Genomic DNA, 25,291 nt, shown 5'->3' with positions numbered 1-25,291 from the left:
TAAATAGAGAAATTAGGGACAGAAATGTGTTCTTTAAATTCCATGTTGAACTTGCATCATATGCAGTGCTTTAGAAAAGAGCTGACAGAAGAAAAGAGCTGATGTGACCAACTGGAAACTGACCTCTGCTCCAGACAGCTTAGTGCAAAAGAGGCAACAAGCACCAGAGCAGTTCAGGAGAGGATACCCCTCAGCTTTCTAGTCCAGTATTGTCAGTGAGTAATAGATGTGGGGGTGATCACAGTGGCTTTGATTTGATGGCTTTCTCAGTTTATCAGTCCTGTTGATCAGATATGTCCCAATCTTTACTTCCTCCATCAGTAACACATATTATTCTATCACATTGTATGCCAGTGGATCTCACATTCAGTCTTCCTTCTGTCATTTTGCTTGATGTAGGAAGTTGTAAGATACTCTATTTTTCAAAACGTCTCTCTGTCAGATACAGTACAAAGAAATCAGGATACACATGATAGTAGGTCTGTTAATGGAAAGAAGTCACTCTGCTGCTCTTGGTCATTTGTGGTCTTGCCTTCCTCACCAGCAGTCACTGAGCTCAGGAAGCTGTGCTCTAACTGTGTCAGGAATCACTACAACTTCTCTACTCACTGTTGTAGTGATTGACCCCTTGCCAAGTTCCTGGTTTTCTGAAATATCTCATAAAATGCTTGTGTGACTAAAAGGGTTGCACTTCCCTTTGTACTAGCTATCCCTTCTTTAAATTTCCAGATTGATTCCAGACGAATCAAATTTTCAGGAGGCCTTTAGTTAGACTCAGTAACAAAATCTTGGTCACTGCTAGCCATGACTTGCTGTCCATGTACTCAGCACAGTTGGTAACAGAGGGTAAAAAGCTGCTTCTTCCTTGCTTACAAAACACATCTCTGTGTTTTGTAACAAATTATGATTGTTTTTATGTGTTTTCCTGTCTATAGTGAATTTTAAAATATTTTAGTCATCACTGAGGACTGGCCATTGCAACTGAGTCCCCAAATCAGAGGACAGATCTGCAGTTTTGTGAGAAGATTGTCAAAGCATAAATAATACTGATGTTAACCTTTGAAAATTTTCTTTGTTGTCTTAATGCCTCAAAGTGTATACTCAGGGTGGACGTTTGAAATCTTTTCTTCCTGCCTTTTCTTAGTTTCTTGACAAAGGTCATCAGGGTGGACTCTCAAGGTGGAAATTTGAAATCTTTTCTTCCTGCCTTTTTCTTAGTTTCTTGACAAAGGTCATCAAATCCTGTAGCGAAAAAATATTTTTTCCCTCTGTTAAGACATATGTGCACCTAATGAGATCATGTACTCTGAACAAGTAATTATGTTCTTCAGAAATGGGATGCGAGTTGCCATACTGATGGCAACTTGTGAAAGTAGCAGCTTCTGGTGTATAAAGTTTGTGCAAGAGTGAAAGTAATAATTATTTCCCTAATGGAGTCATGACAGCAGAGAGAAGGATGACAAGCCGTATGTCTACACTCTCTCAGGGGAAATAAGTAGAACCTGCATTATTTTGTTCAAACTGAGTGAAGTAAAAAAATTCATAGGTTCTCCATTTTCCCTCTGCTGCCATTCATGACCTGCAACAATGAAAACAACTCTGGGTGCAGGTGGTAGCTGAAAGCAGTTTTGTTTCTGCACCTGCCTGTGCATGCTTCCTGAATTTAATCTTTCAGGAACTTTATTTCTTAAAACAATAACAGAATGTGAACATCACTTTTTTTTTTCCCTGGGATTTCATGGGAGGCAAGATTTTCTTCTTGCATCTTGGTGGTTTAATCCATACTCTCCATTTTGTTATTCATTCAAACGGAAGTGGTTAAAATGCTCATGGAAAGAACTGTCACCACTTTTCTGTAGCTGTCATCTGATGTGAAGAGCAGCCTATTGTGTCTTATGCCACAGACAGATGTTTCCCACCAAAGCATGATGAAACAACCTTATCCTCATTACAGCTAAAGTCTGTCTAAGGCTTTCTGCCTTAGACTAAGACTAGACTTCTGGCTTTCCTGATACAACTTTTATCTTTTGGGTGGGTGTTGAGACATGGGGCTACAGTTATGCTTTACCAGCTTGTAATGTTGAAAGGAATGAACATGTTTTCTTTGGGCAGACCCTAAATGGCTGTTCCTTGGCAAATACAATCCAGCCACATCTGATGATTACTTTTACTAAGTCTAAACATAATTATGTTGTAAGCTGCACTTTGGCTTGGAAGGCAGGGATCACTGTTTATGTACCCTGCGATTATATGGCATTTACCACAGATATCCTATTGCTGCTTGTAGCTTACCATGTGATTAAATGACCAACATTTATCATCAGAGTGAAGTGTGCATTGTATCATATATCTTCCATAATGTAGAACAACATTGTAAATTAATTTTTGGTCTAGTTTAGTCTAAAGACCTTTTCTGTTTAGTTCTTATGCCTCTTCTTCCCATAGTCATATTTTAGCTCACCATGTGATGGTCAAAATAGTTACACAAAACATTTTCAATCTCAGTCATTTAGAATTTCTTTCAGATCAGGTACCAACGCATACTGAATTTATAAAGATTACCCTTCCTGCCTTTTGCAAATGTCTAAAAGATATGAACCATGTGTCTTCATATGTATTTTTACTGAGGCACAGAAACATAAACCCAGTTTGATATTTCTGTTAGTACATGCTGCCCAGTGCTGTAAGGCACCCCCCTGGCAGAGCTGATGTTGTTGTACAATAAAGTGCCCCGACAATCCATCACAGCATGTGCAGTATTCTGCTGATAAATACACTTCAACCTGTTAGAACCAGCCATGAGACTAGACAGAACTATATTTACTAGAGGGCTTTGCAGAGATTTCACACAAATCAGCTTCCTCCTAATGGCTTTTTAGGCCTATGAGAAGCTGAACTATGAGCAGCACAGCTACATGCCACCCAAGCCTAGCCATGGCCTATTTCTCACTCTGACTGCATGGAAAAGATGGTTTATCACAGACCTGAGATCTTCAGATGGAAGGATCAATTCCCTTGTGCTCATAAACCTCTGCATGCACGATTCCAAAACAGGCTCACCATTGCTTCTTCTTAAATTGCCCCACATTTTGAGAACTTCTGGAAATGCAACTCTTGGTATCAGAACTTCTGGTGCCAAAGACTTTTCTTTAATTTTTTTATGTCCATAAGTGAAATCATTTCACTCATCCCTTTAGAGTGCTTATTCATTCAAAAAACCACTATTTTAAAATAAAAAACATAAAGATGTTGCTTTTATTTCAGTCTTTTTTGTTCAAAGTTGAAGCTAGTATACTTCCCATAACAGACTTGTAATGGTTTAGTTCAAACTGGTATTGAATTTTTTTTGTCCTTTATTCTTTTTGGTCAGATAATTAAAACCTTGGACTTGGAACTGTGATACAGAACAGGTCCTGTTCTAATAGGAAGATAAGGGAAAGCTTTTTCTTTAATTAAAAGATTAATTTGAAATGAGAGTATAATTACCGAGTTTGACAGTGCAGATTTTCCTGACAATATTATGGGACTTTTTTTAAGTTACTTGCTTAGAGAGAAAGCTTCATCTTTTTGGATCTGGGTAAATATCTTCCTTTATTAACTGCACTGAGGTAGACATTTTGGTCTTCTCATTTTCAGCATGTATTACAAAGATGTGTATGACCACGAAGGTAAAAACTGTGAAGGTCTTTAGTACTGAAATTTTTATAAAACTGAAATATCATATAGGAGCCCTTTATACAGGCAATATTTCACTTTATGTAAAGGAAATTTGTCCATTTCCCTACCTGTTTACAGAAGTTTTTGTGTATGCTTTAAATTACAGATCAATACAATGCTTTCATATAAGGTAATTTGCTTTAATGTAAACTAATGTAGCAAAAGAGAGGAAACACAAGCTGTTTGATGATGCCAAAGCTAATGTGATTTAATTCTCAAATTCTAAACACTGGGGCTAATATATTCTAGTTTTCCTCCACTTAGACTTTTGCCTTTTCTCTGTCTAGTTCTGCTCTAGGCCAGATGTTTTCATAGATTAGCTGCACAACTGAAGAGTGTAGCCCAAGATGATTGTAAGGTAACAAGTGGACAAAGGAGGCAAAGAATTGTACAAAGCCAAAATTGTCTCAGCTTCAGGATACAGTGTGTCTGCTACAAATCTGGTTGAATATTGTTGTTCATTCTTGCTGTCTGCTCGTCACCCCACCAGCCTGCCACCTTCACTGCCTACACAACATTTGTCCCCCGCACAGAGAGCTAGACCACCAAATTGATCTTAATCAAAAAGGTTTGGTGCGGGGTTTGTTTAATTTTAACACAGGGTTGGAGTTCTTCATTCAAATTATTGTTTGTCATTAATTCCACTAAGATGAGGAATAAATTGTTGGTGAAATTTGATGAGTGGTGTATCCGGTCCTGTGCATCAGGCTGAAGTGACAGAAAGGGGCAGAGCTAGCTGCTTTTCCCTTACAGTGGCTGCATTGAGTCCCCTTGGGAGGGATGCAGAGTTCAACAAGAGAAAAGGATAATATGCTTATATGGACATAACCTTTAATTGAGCAACACATATGAGCAAGAACCTCTTTCAGAACACAAAACCACAGCTTGCCTCCCCTGAAGCCCAAGTTGTACATGGACATTTACCTGCTTCTGTCTCACTGTTCTGAGCTGAGCTGCAGGTTCACTGCTGAATAGTTCTGCTTGAGGCAAACTCACACTGCCTCACCTCTCTGTGTGCAACACCAAAAAATGTGTGGGAGAGCAAGGCATCGGACAGCACGTACTTGTGGGAGGATGTTGGCAGTAGAGGAACACAGACCTAAATTCCCCTCTGAAAAATTCCCAATAGAATAAAAACCAAGTTCGCTATAGGCTATTTCAGTGTTCTTTTTTTATGTTTACATGTGGAATGTAATTTAGTGGTGCTTGAAACTTCTCTAATGTTGCATGTTAGCCCCTGCAGTCTTCCCTGACATGCTGTGTGCTGTTGTTTTACATGAATGTGAATATTGTATACATGGGATTTGCTTAAGTAGTTTATGAAGGATTAACAGAGGCAATGAAATAGTATTATACAATGGGTGTGGAATTGATGTCTACATAAAACCCCCAAAGTTATGTTTCAAATAACATTGATTTCTTGCAGTAAAACCCCAGACATTCACCAAACTGTCTTTCTGTTATGCATAAATTTAAAGCAGGTTTTTTAAAATTTGAATAATTTTATTTTTGTCTTCTGCAACCTTGTTGCTTCAAACTTCTACAGAATGAATGACAACCCAGTTGATGGCATTCAGCATTTTTCTAAACTCTAATATTCTTTTCCTTACTGAATTTTTTGAAACACTGGAGAATAATGATTTCATCATAACCTGAAAGCCTTTTTTAAAATTCCTGTGTATCACGTGATTCAAGTTGCCTGTGATTTATCAGGTAAGAAATAACTTTGAAAATGAGCTGAAACAAAGAGGAGAATAAACAGAGCAAGGGCAAAAGCTTATGACAGTTCTTTTTATTAGACTCTGTGGCAGTATAAGAGACAGCAGCAAAAGTAAAACAATTCTGTATTGATATTACAACAGCTTGATTCAAATATGAACCCACCCCCCCAATTACATTAAATTTCTCCAAACATTAAAATACTATCCAAAAATCATCCAGTACTATCCAAATTTTTTTATTGGTGACAAGATCTGTTCAGGCATGAAGATGTTTTACCCAACCAGTAAATTGCAGAAATAGACTGCAAAGTATCAGAAAGAGACTGCAAAATTAGATTTTCCTCTAACAGCTCTATTCAAGCCTTTTCCAAGGATTCAGCAGCGCCAAAGTTACTACAATGACACAGCTGCCAAGATATTCATCCCAAGTGAGATAATCCTCCTGTCAACCTCTTTTCTCTGGTTCCAGTCTGTCTAGGAGCTGTGATGGCCTTTGTTAGGCTGAAGCTGAGAGGCTCTTGGGAGCTATCACATGGTGGTGTCTCACCAAGTAGATAAAGTGTTTTATGTCTCTTTCCAAGAATTTTCTCTAAGGAAGTCTGATCAGAGAGGAATAGATACAAGCCATTAAACTCTAAATAACATTGTGATTTCTTCCCCCTGAAGTTGAGAGCATTGCAAGTTACAGTCAATAAAGTATATGAAGAGATACTTCAGTTACAATTATATTTGCAAGTTCCTTGCATTCCATCATTGTCCTTTCTTAAAAGTTGCCTTGCTCCTATGTTACACCTAGTGGTATCTAACAGTCTCCTGACAAGGTATGTCTTGTGGCATTGTTTTTCAGAAGAAAAACATCTACTGGAAGGGTTTCATGATACATTATCTCCTAAATCCCTTCATTGAGCTGAATAGGATATTAATCAGAGTGGATTATATTCCACTGGATCACATACTTTTCAAAAAAAGAGTGAATAGCAGGGAAACTACAGCAAGCTGGAAAACTTACTGATATTTACTCAATGTCATACATTGCACGTTCCCAAATATTCCGGATAATGCTTGCTTTAAGTATTAACAAAGCAGCAGGAAAAATAATGGTGAAAAACTAATTTTCTGGCCTTTAAATATCTACATAAGATAACACAGAAGTACAGAGAAGAATACGAGAATTGTGGGTAGCTTTTCTTTTTACCTTCATGCATGGACTCACAAGAAAGCCTTGCAGTTATGCAATTAAGAAAAACACTTAATGCTCCTGCCTTCTGGGGTTTAGCTTTCAGATAGCCCACTTTTTCAGGCCAGAAGAAATGGGTTAGACATTCAATCTAGTCAAGCAAAAGTAAAGCAAAAAAATATGTATAATCTCTCTCTAATTCATTTTTCCCATAAGGCTAGAAAAAAAAATTGTAAAATAGTATGAGAGATTGGTTCATTTTACACTGATCTTGAAAGCTCATTAAGGTATTTAACTTTCATGGATTGTCTGAGGGATCTGGAGTTTCTGTTATCCTTTTGTTTAATTACACTGTAATCTTCATGCAATTACAGTGATGATAAAATTTTTCTACAGACATAACAATAAATTAGCCATCTGGGGATAAATGACATTACTTAAAGCTTACTTCACTTAAATATCAAAGAGAAATTAATATGGCTATATAGGACAAGGCATGAAAGTAAATTGCATTATCTGTTTCTAGAATTCAGCATTCCAATATATTTTAGGGGCTCAATAGCATAACATATCCTTGAATTCGCTTCATGAAGAAATAACTGGTGGAGAAATATAAGAGAAGCACAGGCAAAGCATAGTTGAAAAAGATGGTGCAAAATTTTGTGAGCTGTGCTTTATACACCTATGCAATACTTTTCAGCTTCACCAAATAAATACATGAGCAACACTACTTCTGATGTTTTATTTCCCCATATCTTGCCATCCTTCCATGTAAATGTCTCTTGTGTAGTTAATTTCCACAAACAAAAATACGTTCATCAGGTTTTTACTGTTACTGCTGAAGAGAAGAAAAAAATCGAAGATAAAAATGTGGTATGTCAGAAACAGTGATATGTAAAATAAGAAACATCCTGAAAATTAAATGCAAGTCAGAATTCTCAGCAGCATTAATCAAAACAATTGCAAAAAAAAATTCTACATCCCCCTGGACTTACAACAAAAGAGAAAACTTGCAATTCTGGATCAATCAATCATAAATTTTTGTGCTCTTTATGATAGCAATGACATGGCTATTTGAAGTTATAATTTCAACTTATTTCACTGCTGTTATTTAGCACCAGCAGACACAATGGTTCTTTTTCTTTCTCATTTTCTTTTTACCAGAACATTTTTTCCTTTTTAGAAGACAAAAGATTTTATATAGTGTGAGTAACCTGACCTGGGCGAGAGCTAACAATTACTGGGGGTAAGACTGGTACATTAAGTGCTGTTTCAGCTGCAACTTTCCACCTATCTTCTACTAGAAAATAACTAAACTGAAAATAAAGAAATTTTAAAAACTCTTAACAAGAAACAAGAAATTCCAGTAATTCAGGTAAATAATGTTGGTTTTGCATATTAGGTAAAATAGTTCATATACAAAATAAAATATGATATATATTAAAAAAATCAAAATACTAAGTTAAATTGTATTCAGGATTGTGGTAATGATTAGGTAGCAGAATGACTGTCTCTATGGAAGGAAGTGGGGGACTGACCAGATAGAGACAGATCCATGGATAGATAGAGACAGCTGAGCCCTGGTGGAGCCCCTAGGGAAGCTCATTTTAAAAATTGTAAAGTATGTTGCACTTCAGTGTCAGGAGTGAGGCAAAAAGCATGAGAAAAAACACTGTGAACACCAAGGAGAGAAAAGGAGAGGGAGGAGGCTGTTGAGGCACCAAAGCATCTGTAAAGGAGGCCAGGCTGGAGCAGGCATTTCCTCACAGACCATGGGAGAGCCACACTGAAGCAGATATCCACTGCAGCCTGAAGAGGAGCCCACACTGGAGGGCTCCTGCAGGAACCATGGAGTTCTCACAGTGGAGCAGGTTTATCCTAAAGGACTGCAGACCATGGGAAAGTACTATGGTGGAATAGGAAAAAAATGAGATGAACAAGGACTGACACAGATGAAGTGTTATGAACTGACCACAAGTCACATTCCCCATCCCCCTGCACGCTCAGTGGGGAGGAGGAGGTAGAGAATTGGAAATAAAGGAGTGACACTAACTAAGCCTGGGAAAAAGGGAGGGGTGGAGGGAAGGTGTTTTAATCCGTCTTTCTCACTATGCAAACCTATTTTATCTGGCAGCAAATTAAATTAACTTTCCCCAAGTCAGCTCTTTCTTGCCCATGACAGTAATTGGCAAGTATTCTCTCTGTTTGTGTCCAGACACACACATTTTTTTCATTCTATTAGTCCCCTTATCCTGTTGAGGAAGGGCTGTGAGAGAGCAGCTGGGTGGACAGGGGGCAGATGGCAAAAGTCAACCCACCACAGAGAGAGACAAGGGTTTATCTTACAAGTCAGTTGTTATGCAGCTTAGAAGATGGTTAGCTACCTAGATAATTCTTTTGTTGTTGTTGTTGTTGTCTGCATATTCCATATCCTACCATCTCTTTAGACACACTTCAGAGGCCTCATTGCCTGTGTTACCCTATATTTTGTCATTCTGTTGGCAAGCATTGTCAAAAAACTTTCTAAGTGATACTGAGTTTGTGCACAGCTAAGAATATAAAAAAGGAAATTACAGAAATCTGATGTGCAGTGTGTTTTAACCTTGTGCATTAAATTTTCTTTGTAAACTTGATATGTTAGCATGCAACAGATAAGCATATTTTGGAATGGGTAAATTCAGGCATAAAATGCATTTTTAAATCAAGTCAGGGTCCTACATCAAGTGAGACTGTGCTTTCATGCTTAAGTGGTAATTTTTTTTTTCTTGTTTGTGTGAGTGTAAATTTGTATACTCTGAGAACTATAAGTATACTCTTCTTGATTTACAAGTGGTTTTGGTATTAGTTCAGCCTTAGTTTTAGTTAAATTTATATGTGCATATTAGACTTACAAAATGCTGAGCACTTTTGCCTATTTGTCTTCATTTCAGTATTTAGGAGCATATTATGCGTCTAGGTATAGTGCTTGTGGAGAGTCTTGGAAAAGAGCTCTACCAATGCCTCCCACAAAGGAGAGATTAAGTGGTTCAGGAAATTGCAGGTCTGAAAAATTCTTCCTTGACTAAATGAATCAACCACAAGCATTAAGCATTGTCAGAAAATTAGGTCATGGATAGCATAAGCCAATTTTCTGTGGATTTCCATTCCAGAATAAGGCAATTTTACTTTTGCTGCTCTTTTTAAGTCATAGTTGCAATGATAAAATGTCCATGGTCAGTGGTGGCTTCATCTTGTGAATCTCTGGGATGATTTGAAATGACTTTGTGTTCCTTTTCAAGTTGTTCTGATGCATGACTGGAGTTCTCATTAGAATGATCTTCATGCAAGGCCTGCCTGCTTCCCAGCTATCATCCACCTCCTGCTTTCCATTTCATCTATAGTAGAGCTGCATCCGGCAAATACTTGGAAATACGCTTTGTGGTTACTAATTACTGGGGCTGATTTACTTAGTTAAGTGTTCCAGCACAACTCAGTCCTTTCTTTTCCTATTGTATCTGCCTCATTATTAGCTATAAGAGTGACATTTATACTGTAAATGGGATGAAAGCATGAGAGGGAAACTGTGTAAGTGTAGGATGAGTGTGCAAGGGATGAATGAGTACTGAACTATTCAGGCTAATTCTAATGTACGAATGTGGATTCAAAGGTTTGGTTTGTATTGTAATCAAAATATTTTAGAGGAATGGTTTCAAGGTTATGGACCTACCCACAACTGTGTTAAAATATGTGTGCAGATGTCTACAGAGATAATAAGCAGCACATAGTATGAAATAGAATTCTGTGTAATAATACTTTCTGAAAATGTCTAAATAACCATAAGGGATTATTAATCAAGGGAATGACATTTTAGAAGCAAACACTAATAAGCAGGAAATAGTGAAAATGCCTTTCAGAGACTATACTTTGGCAAGGTAGTTGGCTATCCTAAAATAAGTAATAGCATAAAATCAGACACACTTGTGTATTCTGAAAGCTCACATTTGTAAATGACTTGTAAATATGTGTGGGCAGATTCTTTTTCTAAACTGGCATTTCTCTCTCCCTAGTACCAAAAGAGAAAAGTGGTATTTAGATATTAAATTGGAAGAATCTGCCCCCCAGTCTTCCCCTCTGCCTGCTACAAAAAAAAAAAAAAAGTTTCAGTTTAATCCTAAGAATAAATTTAGTAGTTCGGGAGTGCCCAGATATTAAAATACTGTATCTTTTGAGTGCACAGATATGTTTTATATGAAAAAAAATTCTCAGTTCCTAGGTCATCCCTTTGTCAGATACCAAATCTTTGCACCTGAATCTTTTGTTTTATTTTCCCCACACTTGACTTTTTCTTAGGCCCCCTATCACCCCCTCAAGAGCTGATTTCACAGAACAAGATATTATCTGTAAGTAGCTGTGCAGGAGAATTACTCCAGAGAACCACCTTGTTTGTTTATAGCATCTTATGACTTCTAGAACTAGTTCCATGAGCAGTTGGCAAGCATTTAACTGTGTATTTCAGAAGAGTGCAGGAGTAGGAGGGTGCCTAAAGCACTCCAGAAAGTTATTTTTTCATGCACTCAGAGATTTCCTATATCACATTGAACAAATCTGTTAATGAACCCTCCCATCTCACACTGGTTAGGATGAAGATATTGTTAAGAAAGTGAGGTTTCACACTAAGAGTTTTTAGTAGTATACATTAATAGCAGTTTTGATCAGGTTCATATTCATATTTGGTTCTGGGATTTCACAATTGTGTTTTAGAGTTAGATTTATAGGCTACTTCATCACATGTTTTATCGCCAGGGTACTAAAGGTAAGAAGAAAGGAACTCTTGGTCTTGGCAGTGAAGGCTTTTGTAGAGGAAGAGAGATTCTCAGTATGGTTGAAAATGGGAAAGGAAACATAAACCAGCCTAATTAGTGTTGAAAATAATGCTATAATTTTCCAATAAAGAATTATATTTCTTCTGTATGTTTTTCTAATAATATTTTTCATATTAGAAAATTTTCAGCTCCTATATTATCTTGTTGTTGATATGTTTGCTGTTGTAATATACTTCATTGAATCAATAGAAGTAGAAAAAGCAAAAACATCAGAAGACAGCCTCTGCTAAACACTAAGAGGAGACATAATATGCAAACATCACTTTTGAAGATCTGTCTACAGCTCAAATCAACTTAAAGGCAAGGGGTAACAAAATGACTCATTCTAGGGCAATGGGAGTTTTTAAATCAAGCTTTCATCTGGGCACTTAAAATAATTAGTTCCATTAGCCAGTTGAAGTGGAGTTGGCAAACCTAAACAACACAGGTTTATTTGTAGACCATTTATTGTTTAAAATAGAAAGAGGTTCTTGCCATTAAAATACATTGATGTTTGCTTTGAAGAAAACTGCAGATTTACTGTATTCACCACAGATGACTGGTCTTCTTTCAAAGGAAGGTCTCCAATTCCAATCCAGTAAGAGGTTTTGGATGAGCACTTCAGATGAAAGAAGCCCACTATTGATCTGAGGAGTACTGTCAATTCAGGGATGAATAGGACAGACTAGTGAGACCTGACACAGCAGAGAATGTCGTAGAAATGCTGCTTGCCTTATAAACCTGAAGAAGTCCTATCTGTTCCACTTTTCATCTGACTCTTCTTTTTAAAGGTTGTCACTTCTAGTCTGAAATAGTCCCTTACTCTGTGTCTCTAGAAATATGAAAAAGGGTTAGACTAACTTTAAAAGAGGTCACAAATTGCATGAGCAAAACAAACTGCAGATTTTTGGAAAGTATGGAAGAAAGCAGTATGGAATATGCCTGGTGGTAAATGGCTTATTTTCATAGTGCCACATCCTTACATTTGGCTCTTAACTGGAGTTATTCTTCCTTGAGTTTTCACTGGTTTTTATTTCCTTAAAAACCTTCTTGAATTATTTGTTCCATTATTCATTTTGGATCTTGTTTTCTGGTAGCCATTAGAGATGTTTTTCTGAAATTTTAACTCTTATTTAATTCACTATAAAATTTGTGGTGGAATTAATTTCTCTCGGATGACCCTTTAATGCTCTGGCAATGCCTAATTCAACCTGCCATTCTATTAAAATATTCTCAGAATTTACTGAAATGGTCTCAATTTTTTTTTTTTATTGTAGGTTTCATATATACTGGAGAAGTTGTGCATCGAATGTTAACAGCTACCCAATATATTGCACCATTAATGGCAAATTTTGACCCCAGTGTGTCAAGAAATTCAACAGTCAGATACTTTGATAATGGTATGTAGCAGTCCTTGTCTGTATCCCTTGACTCTTCTTATTTTCCTAAATAATTATTTCAGAAGGAAGCATTGAGGATTTAAAAATATTTTTTTGCTTTTTGTTTTTAGAGGCTATGTAGAGCATGTGACTTGACATCTATAAGCAATTATTAATTTAGAACACAATAAAGAATCATGAATGCCTTTTCTTAATTGAGCAGATATCATCTGGGTGTTGAAGTGCATAAACTCAAACTAGCAATGCATTTTATCAGTTTTAGAAGGGAAAATCTGTCTTATATAACAGTGTAAATTCAAAGTGTTACTTCAAAGTATTTATAGTGGACACCATCTGTCCACTACCTAAAATGAAAATAGCGTTTGTGGAGTGCAGTAGCAAGAATACACAGAAGCAGGGCAGGGATAAGGTTAATAAACCTGTCAATGACTAAGTGTTCATGGAGTCCCAGAATTGGAATCCAATACACTCATCTACACCACGAGTTCTCAACAGTTCCTTGTAAAAAAGATTGAAAGAGGAAAAGGCAAGCTGCAGTGTTGTACTTGAAACTCTGTGAGAACTTTCAAAGCCCTTGAATGTGTCGATATTTTTCTCTTGAAGTCAGTTGTAATCAATATTTTAGAAACATTCCCTATGTTGTTAAAAGGCACCTGGTGCTTTACCTCAGGCCTTTAGTGATCAGCTACAGTAACAGATAAAACTTGGAGAGTTTAGTATCGTGAATTAATATCTTGTAAATTATCCTGGATACATCTATGCTATTTTTATATGCTTATTTATAGTGAGTTTAAACAAATATTGCCAGCAGGTTCAAAAATGTTTCATATTTCCAATATTTTTTTTTTAATTATTACCAAAATGTATTCTGTATTCTCTTAGTGTAAGCTTTCCTTACAATCTAGTCATTGCAATGTTTGTTTGTTAAAAATCCAGTAAAATGCTTACATGAGAAAATCCTACTCCTTCCATGAAGAATTTTGAAAGAGAAAAATATATGATTTTCACGTTCTAAATTATCTAACATTTTGGCCAGATATTTGTCCTCTTTACTTAGAGAACCTGAGGATTCTGGAGAAGATGTAGCTAATTCTCATTATAGTCCTGACTTCCAGTCTTCACACCAGGTGTACCAGGCTGTATCACATGGCTTTCATTATGAGGCTGAACAGTTCTTTGAGATTTTGGATTCTTCTTCATGTGTAATGCATCATCTTTTTAGCTCCATGGGCTTTAGGACAAAGAATTTTTTATCTTAACACAAGTAAAAAGGAACTGAGCAGATTGTGTCTTCAGCACCTTATTTCTTATTCATCTGTGCTTTGTCCCCATGAGTAAGTGCTCTGCCATAAAGCAGCATCTGTAGTGGGAAAGCACAGTGTGGGGATCCATCAAAGTCTCACTGGTGGAGCTAACTCCAAGGAACTTAGGTACACACAAATCTACATAAAAGCCTCAGGAATGAAAGGACAGTTCGGGTGGCAGATGATTTCCATTTTAGCTTGGGGTTCTGAGATGCACATAGAGCTGAAGTGCTCAGTGACTGACTAGAAGAAATTTTGGCTAATTGTGCTCTAATAACTTTACAAGTTATAAATTTACATTTAAAATAAATGTAATAACTTTTCATTTAAAATTAAATGTAATGCAATAAAATAAATATTCAAAAAGTAGTTAATTAATGTGGTCACAAAGGAAAAAAATGCCCTGTGTGCACAATTAATGCCTACTATACAGAAAAACACAAGGAACAATAAAGTGTTGGACTTGGTGCAGTGTGGACCCAAAATTTGCACACTCATAGTTTCATGACAACCGCTGTCAAGATGTGATCATGACAGTTACAGCACAGATCTGTAGAAAAAGATTTTTCAAGCACATATCAAAAATATATTGAGCTGAATATGTACTGACCCATCATGAACATTCTAGGAAGAAAGGAAATTAAAGTCTGAATCAAAGCACATAACTCCCATTACTGCCTAAAAAGAGAAGTTTTTGAGGAAGGCATGTAAAGATGAAAATGTTGTTTTCAGTAAACACTGTTTTGGTGATAAGTATCTCAACATCTGTAAAACATGCTCACAGGGTATGCAAGTTGCTTGAGAAATATTTTTAGTGTGATAAGTGCATCTTCAGCCAGTGAACTCCTGTGAATATTAACAAGGCTCTTGCAACTGAATCTCTGCATACCAGACTCAATATTTACCTTGTCTATGACTTCTCAGTGAATTTGATTTAAACTACATTTATTTATTGCCAACGCCTAACATTTCTCAATCTGCACAACCTCAGCAAGGGCCTGCACCATGCAGAAAAAAAATGTTTAATTAATGCATAGTTAATGGAAGAATCTGAATTCTTGAAATAATAACTTTTACTAAGCAGGGAATTCTATTAGCAGTTCACATTTCAAAGCCATCAGGATTTATGTATAGAGTGTAAAGAATGCCACTGCAGAGAAGTGGTAATGGCAGCACGCCTGAACCACTGGATCCTACCTTTAGCTGATTTCTTGTGCAATTTCAAGCAAGTTTTTTGTCTTGCTTTAGCAGTAGTTGTGCTGCTTTTGTAGCACTGTGGTGTCTACATTTCAGAGAACTTCAGTTTCAACTTGTGTTTGTAATGTCTTTGGCATTTCAAGGTGTGGAGCTGAAAGTTGCTAGAAAGAGACAAATCACTGTTCTTGTTTCAAGTAACTGCAGTGAAGTGCTTTTCCTACAATCAGTAATATATTTCTCACATTTTTTTCTTCCTTTTGCCTCTCTACCCCCACTCTGGGGTTCACAGGCACAGCACTAGTTGTCCAGTGGGATCATGTACATCTGCAGGATAATTACAACCTGGGGAGTTTCACTTTTCAGGCCACCCTTCTCAATGATGGGCGTATCATTTTCGGCTACAAAGAAGTAAGTTTGGTCTGAGAATTGTCATTTAAGTGGACAAATTACTTTATACATGTCAGGAATTTCCCTACATTTTTGTGGGGGAGGGAAAATTTTTGAAAGATCAGTTATATAAGATCATTTCATTATACTGCTTATAAGATCACTATGTTGATGAAAATGATATATTATTATTAAAGTGATGTTCAGAAAATTGACTTTAAAAGCATCAACATGACACAAATGTACTAATCCTGCATTTCAACCAGGCTTTTTTGGATGTTTGTGTTAAATTCCTATGGCTTTAGTCAATTCTCCATGGGTTTTGAAAGATAGGATCTTACTTTTTTAATTAGTTTACCCAATCTTGCCCATTTCAAAATACTCTAGAATCAATAGTTATTGCCAAAAGGTCACCTATTTCCTGCAGCTGTAGTTTTTTGGCAACTCACATATTACAAAGTTCATATATTTGAAACAAGAAATAACTGGTTTGTATTGCTAGCTCTGAGGTTTTCCATCTGTTTGGTGATAAAATTGCTTAGATTGAGGCCATTTGGTTTGCCTTCATAGCACCAATATGTTGTCTTAAATGGGCTCTTAGGCATTGTCCAAGTGTTTCAGAATTCCGTTGTTGTTTTGAGTGATTTTTTTTTTTCTAGAGTTGCTGGAGCTCTGGAAACTATAACTTATTTGAATTTCAGTGCTTTTGCTAAGAAGGGTTGGAGCAGGTCATCCTTGAGTTCCCCTTTCAGTCTGGTATTCTATGATTCTCTGAATCATGCAAATAAGAATCAAAAGTAGACAAGCTTAAATCTCTAGTAGCAAAATGATGTCTTCTTTTTAGTTCGTTTTTTGGTTTTGCTTGGTTTGGGTTTTTTGTTCTGCTTTTTTTTTTGTTATTTTAATCTGTTTGGCAGGTACACTGTGACTTTCTCTTGAAAATGCAACTCTCAGTTATGCTCCTTATAGTAAGAAACTAATGAGTGATACAACCAATTGTCCAGACCTGGAGAAATCTCTTTTCTCTTCTGTTCTCTCTCTGCTATAAAACACTTGTGAGCCTTCAGGCTCATTTTTTGTGCCTGTTACAGTTATGCACCTTTAATGAAGCAGAAATAATAATATTCCTCTGCGATTCACTAGCAATATACAGGATCTGGGTTTTTCTGCTAGCAGCAGTCATACCTTCACCTAAGACAGATGTCTTGGAAAAGGATTGCTGCAAGATTTCTTACTGGATCATTATTGTAGAAACAAGAAACTTCTGGTATGCCCCTGTACATGGCTTTCCTTTTCTTATAAAAGACGTGCTGATGCAAGGTCTGCTTGGGGTTTTTTCTGAATGTTAGGTGCAGGTTGCAGTCTTCATTTATGAAAATGCAGTTTATTTGCATTTTGAATCGAAGTTCATGTAAGGGTTCCGATTCCCGTTTTTTGGAATTCCACTCTGCTTAGGACAATGGAGCTCAATTGTACTTGATCAAAACAGTGTGCACTATAAGCTTTGGGTATCTCCTGTAGCTGAAAACTTTTTAAAGAAAAGGAAATACTTCTAACGACTGCTCAAAATTTCCTGCCTTCAAGACCTAGAGAGGTGGGGATGGATACTAGTTATACCTGCATTCTGGCATTAAAATGGTGACATTTTCAGGAGACTTCTATTCCTGCTTCTGAGATGCATTGCACACCCTGTTATTATCTAGCCCTGTGTGAATTTGATCTAATGTGGGTGATAGAAGTTACTGCTCTAATTTGAAAGTATCTGGCATGCATTCTGCACAAAAGGAAATGGTGATGCAGAGTGTCAGGTAGTTGAAAACATTATTCATTTATGAAAAGGGGAGTAAATGGGCCACTCCTTTACAAATGGTTCCTAGAATTGCAGGAAAGTATGACATCTAATCCATGGATAAACAATTTCTGAGCTACAATGCAAAGGCTGCTTTCTCTCATTACACTACTGAAAGCTTCCCCCAAAACCACACTGCTTTTGTGGTAGGAGTTATTAATGTTCTGTTCATTTATCTTGAGACAGAAAACTGGAATTAGAAATGGAATAATGTGCTTTTTTCTACTGGTGAATCTTTGAACTCATCCCCTCTCATGAGTTATTCCTGTCCTGAATGGAATTTCCAAACATTACTTTAAAGCTATTGCACATAACTAAGGAAAGAGATTTTTTTTTTAAGTGGTAATAGTAATGTATTAATGATCTGTAAATCTTTTGACAAAAGATTTTTCTAAACATTTTAGAAAGTTGCAACTAATATATTCTGTCAGAAATACTTGGGGAATGGGTTTTGAGACTGAGATTTCTAGACAACTACACTCTTTATTTGCAGCCTTTATTCCATTATCACTATCTTAGCTTTTCATCTAAATGAGCAAAATTAAATAAAATTGCCAATCACTGATCAGACACAAGTTGTCTGAAAAGGGCAAACATGTCATTTATCATTTTAGACTTGGTCCTAGTGCTTATAAGGCCTACTAGGAATTTATTTTCTTTGCAGTGCTGAATCCATTGCTTTCTGAGGAAGTCCTTCCATCTGGAGCCATTTCTCGTGCTGCTGAGTCACGTTGTCAGGTGCCCCATTAACTCCAGTAAGATTACTTGTGGAAGTGCTCACTTGCATGACTAAAAGACGCACAAGATTTCTACTGTCTTTTTGATGCCAATTTATTTTAACATCACAGTTCATCAAAAATGACAGTGATGTATGGCAAATCCAAGGGGTCTTCATGGCATTGCCATTGGAAGTCCCCAAGCTGGAGCACCATGTAAGAAATACAGCAAACAGGTTGCTGCCAGTAGCTTCATCAAGCATCCCACGGGGGCTCTGTCTTGGCTCTTGTCTTCATCTAGAAGAGTCTACCTCTAAAATAACTGTGATTATACATTTAAGGCAGATACAACTAGGGACTTTTATGTCTAATGCACTTTAAGTAAATTTTACCTTTTATTTCTTATTCATTCAAACAGTTTGAGAGTCCCTTTTTCCCATTCTTCCTACTCCCAGATTAGGTTTGCTACCTCATAAACCTGGTGTTGTCCTCCAAGACAGGATCCCAGGGAGGTTTGTTGAATACCAAAGGAGTTGCTCTGCCCAATCTTTTGCATTCTGTTGTTTTCCCCAATAGAAAGCAACCTGAAATGTAACAGTTCTATCCAAAATTTAAAAAAAAATAAATAGGAAGGGAGCAGAACCATCAGAAAATACAAAGATGTTGGAATATCTTTCAGAAGAGTTAATTGTTAGGAGAAGGAGCTGCATGGTCAAGTTTTCAAAATGTGAAAACAATTTGAAATATAACAAGCTCCTATAGCAAGTAAATTATTTACTTATTTAGCAATTTACTTCTTTTACAGTGCATGCATCTCCATTTTAAATGTCACTTTGCTTACACCAACACTATTCTAGCAAACGGTCAATATTTCAGGAAACATCAGCTGGCATGCAAATTTTACTGGTGTACCTCTACTACATATGAAATTCATTACAATGCAAACAAGCCAGAAGAATACAGGAATAAAGAAGAATTTGGGGAAAGGCATACTTTTTATGTATTAATAGTGAATTTCTTATGTTCTAAATTTTACCGAAGTTCAATTCTCATGAGTTTCACTTCTTATTAAACAAAATAACTATTCTATATAGTCTTTTCCCATTAATGCTTAGAGCTAATGTTCCTTAGTGTAATATTTGGTTTCTTTTTTTATCCATGATTAATACAGAACAAATTAGGCAATGGTTCCATACGTCTTGTTAATTGTTTAGGATATTTTTCTTAATATCATTGGAGAAGGCTCACTTTGTTCATTAAATTGTAATGACTCTCTATTTATGTAGTCATCCAGAAATCATTATTAAAGTTATAATATTTGCTCAAAATTGCCCAATATGTGAGTTTGGAAAATAATTCTAAAAGAGGCTTGTAGTAGAATGAATTTCTATTCTAAGAAGGAGACAGAATTAAATTAAAATTATTAAGTGCTAGCACTTAAATAAAACTGATGCCCCTGCTAGGCATGAAAGAAAATACTCTGTTTTCAGTAACAAGAATTCAAACCTTGCTATTGTTTCCTGAAAACTAAAAAAAATTTAAAAATAAATAAAAGCCAAAAAGTAACCCAAGGAAACAATTACCAAAAAAACCCACAAAACCACAAAACCACAAAAAACTAAATTAAAAAAAAAAATCCCATCATGCTATAGTTGCCTTTTTATTGTAATCAAAAATATGGACATGGAAATTATTTTTGATTTTTGAGGTGCTCAATTTACACAAATTAAAACTCCTGATTTTCATGCAGTTTAGCCTGTGGGCTAATTAATTACTACTTAGGAAACTGGAAATGAAAACCCTATATAAACACCATTATTATTTTGCAAAATACTTTGGTTCTTATCTTTGACTCAGGTTTGAAGTGGGGCAGTAATTGCAACTTGCTTACCACCTCTTTCAGAATAAGTTTAGAGACTGTGATTTTATCATTTTTTGAAGAATAGGATTCTGATATGACCTTACAGTTGAAAAGGATAAAATTTGAGAAGTTCTATGAGAAATGCTGTCTAGATTACAGATCCCAATGATGCATAGAACTCTACATAAATTGTAAATTCCCTTCTCCTTACTGTTGAAGTATATAATCCAAAATATAGACATTAATGGCCTCAGTGCTAGTCTGGGAAGTTTATTCATAAACTGCTGATTTGTACAACACAAAAGATCACATTTTCTGTGGTAGAGCTAACAGATGGCTTAGAATTATTCTAGCTAAAAGCCATTCTAAGAAGGTAATGCTGTAAAATCCTTGCCAACCATTAGCAATCACTTGCAGGTTCCTAGCTCTCTGCTCAGCCATTTAACGTCAGCCTGTTATGACTTATCTTGCCATTCAGGTGAGAAATCCAGAACAGCATCTCTCTGCTTGCTATCTATGTTTTGCTGAAATATTCCATAAGTTATTTAAATATTTACTACAAGCTTTCTGTCAAAATAGAATGTTTCCTAATCAAATAGCATATGGTAAAAGCTCATTTTATCTTGACATCTCATGCAAAAGATTTCACCTGCAATATGGCACTGAGTATATACATTACCAATTTCTTTTTCCGCTCTTTAAAAATTAATATATGTTTTTGTGAACACAGGTATAATGGCACTCTAGTTTTTCAGGAGAATAAGAGTGTTCCTGGGTTGTTGATTGCCTTCTACTTTGGCTGCATTTCTGACTGCAAGATTGTTTCACACAGGCTGCCCTTCAGTTTGAAGATCTATACTAATTTAATTTTTCTTTTTTGATCTTACAGAAGCTTTTGCTTCTCAGCCTTGTTTCTAAAACATGTATCCAAACTGTGTTGCTGCTGCTTCTGTTAGACTGGACCCTACGACTTTCTTATTTGTTTTAGAAATTATTTTGAAAGTTCCTTGCTCTCAGAAGAATGCTCAACACTGGAGTATTGACACCTGCAGGGATTTTGGCAAAATCCATTGTTATTTCTGCTTCAAATTTTTCTAATTTCTCTTGAAGTTTTTCTATATATTTTCTGTTCAACTTGGCTACTGCATCCTGATTTAATATCACATATCACTGAGTCATTCATAATTTTATTAACTTTCAAGGTCTGAACCAGGCTGTAATAAAAATTAATAAAATAAAATAAAATAAAATAAAATAAAATAAAATAAAATAAAATAAAATAAAATAAAATAAAATAAAATAAAATAAAATAAAATACCCAAAATCCTGACTTGTGGCATTAGTACTGCAAGAACTCACCACTCCTTCCCAGAAGCAAAAAAAACACCAAACCAAAAAAAACCAAAAAATGAAATGGCTTGCTTTTTTCATAATTTTTGAGGGAAAGATGCAAATTGTTCAGTAATTCAAAAATTCACAATAAACATGTGAAAAGGCACTAGACTAAAAAGAAAGGAGTCTCATTCGAGAAGGCCAGAGTGCAACTTCTCCTGATTTACATTCACACGATACAAATGAGTATAATCCTTTTCATGTGTCAGACACAATTTATGCATTAAGATCACAATTTTGCCACCATCTTTTGTCACAAACCTACTAATTCCAATTCCAAATACACTCTTCAACTGCTGTGTTTCCTCTCTAACTTTCTCTTCAAAGTCATTGCATCCTCTTCATCAGTGCTTTTCCTAACTTGCTTTTCAATAGGTTGTCTTCAGTGTCCTCCTCAAAAGTCCATGAAGACAGTTTCTTTGATAGTTAATGTAAGCTTTTCTTTCCAGTGTTCTGAGACTGTGAATAATTCCCTTATTTTGTGTAAGCTTTCATGCTGCAGAAAATTTATAGACTTAGTTCTGAACTTAGTGAGTCTTTTATTTTGAAGAATTTGAAAATATGGCTTTTGGCATTCTTCTGTCATATTATCCAGTAACTGCATCTGAGCCCAGCCGATATAAGCCAAATTTAAGCTGATGTATTTCTAGCAGTATTTTCAAGCCAGTTTTCTTTTTCCTGTCATTTTGACAACATGCCACAAGCCTTTTTTATACCACACCAGATCATGTGTGCAAGAACCCAAAAAAAACCAGTCACTAAATTAAGTAAAAGGAATGGAAATTTATGACAATGTTTAATTCGCCAGAACTTACTTACCAGTGTAATTGGGAAAAAGCAAAACCAAAAGGTATTTTGGGCACAAGGAGAACTACTGATGCTTAACTCAAATGCCAGAAACCATGCTATTAATTATCATGTAGACAGAACGGAATCCTCAGTCACTTTATGAATACACAGCTTTTTACTTCAGCATTTTTCTGCTATGTGAAAAATACTGGCCAACTATATAATTTTTGTGGTTTCACACAATTAAAGCCATAGCAAGCTATTGGGTTATCTAAACTAATACCTTGTGTCTCAGTTTCTTACACTCGATCGAGTTCCATCTGCCCTCAGCCTAAAAATTTCTGGTTAACTGAAGGGCAGCTTTGAAAAGTAAGATATCCAAATATAAGATATCTGAAAGCAGCAACTGGCAGAAAGTCATAATTGCTCATAGAAAGCTGTGGCTTATTCTACTCCTAAGGTACCTGCCTGAAGTTTACAACTGCTCTGGAAACTGCTTAAATATTTCTGTGCTAGAATAAAAGACTTTAGTCCCTGAGTAATTTCTGCCTTTTGTAGAACTTGTTTGTGGTAATCTAACCAGCTTTTCAGTATTTCACCCAGAAGTCAAATAGAAAGAACATTTATAACACTTCTGTTAATGGCATTTGAGAATTGGAGAAGTTTACAAAGTATTTTTATGGCACTTTTAATCTTCCTTCTCTTAATTTCTGGCATCTTTTTAAGAAATATATAATTTCAAACTCTGTGTGATATATCAGCAATGATCTAATTTTCAGGTGCAAGTAAAATTGTCACCCCACATCTAAGCTATATTCACTGTGTAACCAAATATCATATCAATTACGCTTTCTTGCTGAGATGTCCCCTCAGACAGCTGAAGTTGTTCATCCACTACAGCACTGAGATTCCTTCTAGAGCTGCTGCTTCCTACACCATGGTCCCCAAACTCTACCTTGCACTCTTTTTTGTCTGTATTATAGCTTTGCATTTTTTGCAATGACTAACCTTGCTAATTGATCCAGGCATTTCATTATTTTTACTCTGCTACTGCCATCTGGAGAACTGCTAGGCAGTAAATTTATGTTTCCTTCTCAGTCTTGGGTAGAACTTTTGAATGCTGTAAAGGCACACTGTCAGTCTGAGCTGCTCCCTTAGTGATGGCTGCTTTTTGTGACCAGTCAATCTATTTACCTATATTAATATTGAAGAAATTCTACAGGTCACTAAATCAAACATCTCAAAATATTTCAGTCTTATTATATCTGTATAGAAGTATCAGCCAAAGCCGCAATCTTGTCCCAAGAATGGAATCAAACCCACCCTTTGTTTTCATGCAGCCTTGCTACCTGTAAATCTGTAACATAAAGCTGGAATGGTCTTTGACTATCTACATATTTTTATTCCTTCCTCTAGGTATTGGCAGTTGAGCATCTGGAATTTTCCATGTTTACCACAATGCTGTTTCCCTGCTATTCGAGAACATAATAAATGTTATTGTAATTCAGTCAGAACTCTTTACAGATAAAAATTCACAGAGTTTTCAGTGCAAGTTAACTAAGCCATAAGTTTTAAAACGTCCATTCCAAGCTGAACTTTCACAGTTTTTGTGTTCAACAGTAGACAGGAGGTATTGTCTCCTGATCCTTGAGTGTATTGGCACATCATCTCACTTTTTCTTCAGTTGGAGGAAATAAATTACTGGAAATTACTATACTTTTCTGCTTTGTCACTGACAATTTTTCTACCTCTAAGGGTTCATGCGAAAACAATGCAAAGAAAATTGAGATAAAATACAAAGGAAAACCAATAATTTCTATCTTCAAATAATTCTTGGTTCTATTGTGCTATGTTGTGTAAAATATATATTTAGAACTTTTAAGTTACACTGGTTAAATGTTCATTTTGGCAGTGCTTTTTATTTTTAATCTTTATTTCTAGTTCAATATTTCAATAATATCTTCCTGTTTTGTCTTTTAGATTCCTGTTGCTGTGACACAGATAAGTTCAACCAACCACCCAGTGAAAGTGGGACTTTCAGATGCATTTGTGGTCGTGCACAGGATCCAGCAAATTCCCAGTATGTAGAATTGTAGTGGTGCTAATGGTTTGGAGGCTGAGAAATTAGTATAAGCTGATTCCATCAAGCTTGTGATTAGCTGCACAACAAATCACTTAGCTAATTTCAGCTTGTTAATTCAAGTGTAATTTTATTTGCTTGATAATTCCCAATATGGCTTTTCCCGTCATTGTTTCTTTTGAGCTGACAAATTAAGTAAATAAAATTAAATGGCCAGTCAAATAATGTCAAGTTCAACTCTCAACTGGCTCAATTTGGTTTTCCATAAGATTCTTTATCTGGAACATGCTTTCATATCCATAGTAAAGAAGAAGCAATCTGTTCAGAAAAAAAGTCTGTATCCAAAAATATCCAAGCTGGAAACTCTTGACACCTTATTCTGTATTTCAAATTCATGTACACATTTTAGTGACAGGAAAAAAGAGGAGATGTAGTTATTAAATAACATCTTGAGCTCACATATTCATGGCAACAGTATTGCAGGTGGAATTTAGTCTTGTCTGGCTTCAGTTATACTTTGCATGGCTTCACTGAAAACAAATAGTAGGAAATAAGTGCGACTTCTTGATGCTCTAATGTAGTGTGTACAGAACCCTTTGAGGCTGTTTAGCCATTAGAGAATATGCTCACTTTTCAAGTCTACTAGGTTTGCTTCTATGTTTAGAGAAAATTTACTAAGATCAGTTTTCGATGTAGCCCTAATTGCAGGGCACAGATGGAAGGAGCTGTGCTTGAACCAGGCTCCTAGGGCTGACTCCAGGCACATTCTCCTAAAGTGAGCTCTGGCAGACCTGTGGTGCTCACAGGGACCGACCTGATCCAGCCCAGCTTTCAGACAGACAGCAAATGGGGCCGACACT

General features: G+C 36.1%; 1 protein-coding gene across 1 annotated transcript in view; it reads left to right on the top strand.

The window, feature by feature from the left end:
- The window catches only part of PLXDC2 (plexin domain containing 2), a 258,828-nt gene that overhangs the window by 166,974 nt on the left and 66,563 nt on the right, over positions 1-25,291 (top strand). The window contains exons 5-7 of the mRNA XM_059467961.1: positions 12,734-12,856; positions 15,647-15,765; positions 24,332-24,431. Coding sequence (XP_059323944.1) covers positions 12,734-12,856; positions 15,647-15,765; positions 24,332-24,431 — 342 coding nt within the window. The remainder of the gene's footprint in view (positions 1-12,733; positions 12,857-15,646; positions 15,766-24,331; positions 24,432-25,291) is intronic.

The sequence above is a fragment of the Ammospiza nelsoni genome, chromosome 1, assembly GCF_027579445.1.
Source record: "Ammospiza nelsoni isolate bAmmNel1 chromosome 1, bAmmNel1.pri, whole genome shotgun sequence".
In the NCBI taxonomy this organism is placed as follows: Eukaryota; Metazoa; Chordata; class Aves; order Passeriformes; family Passerellidae; genus Ammospiza; species Ammospiza nelsoni.
Note: the sequence above shows the minus strand (reverse complement) of the source record. Positions and strands in the feature narration are given on the sequence as shown.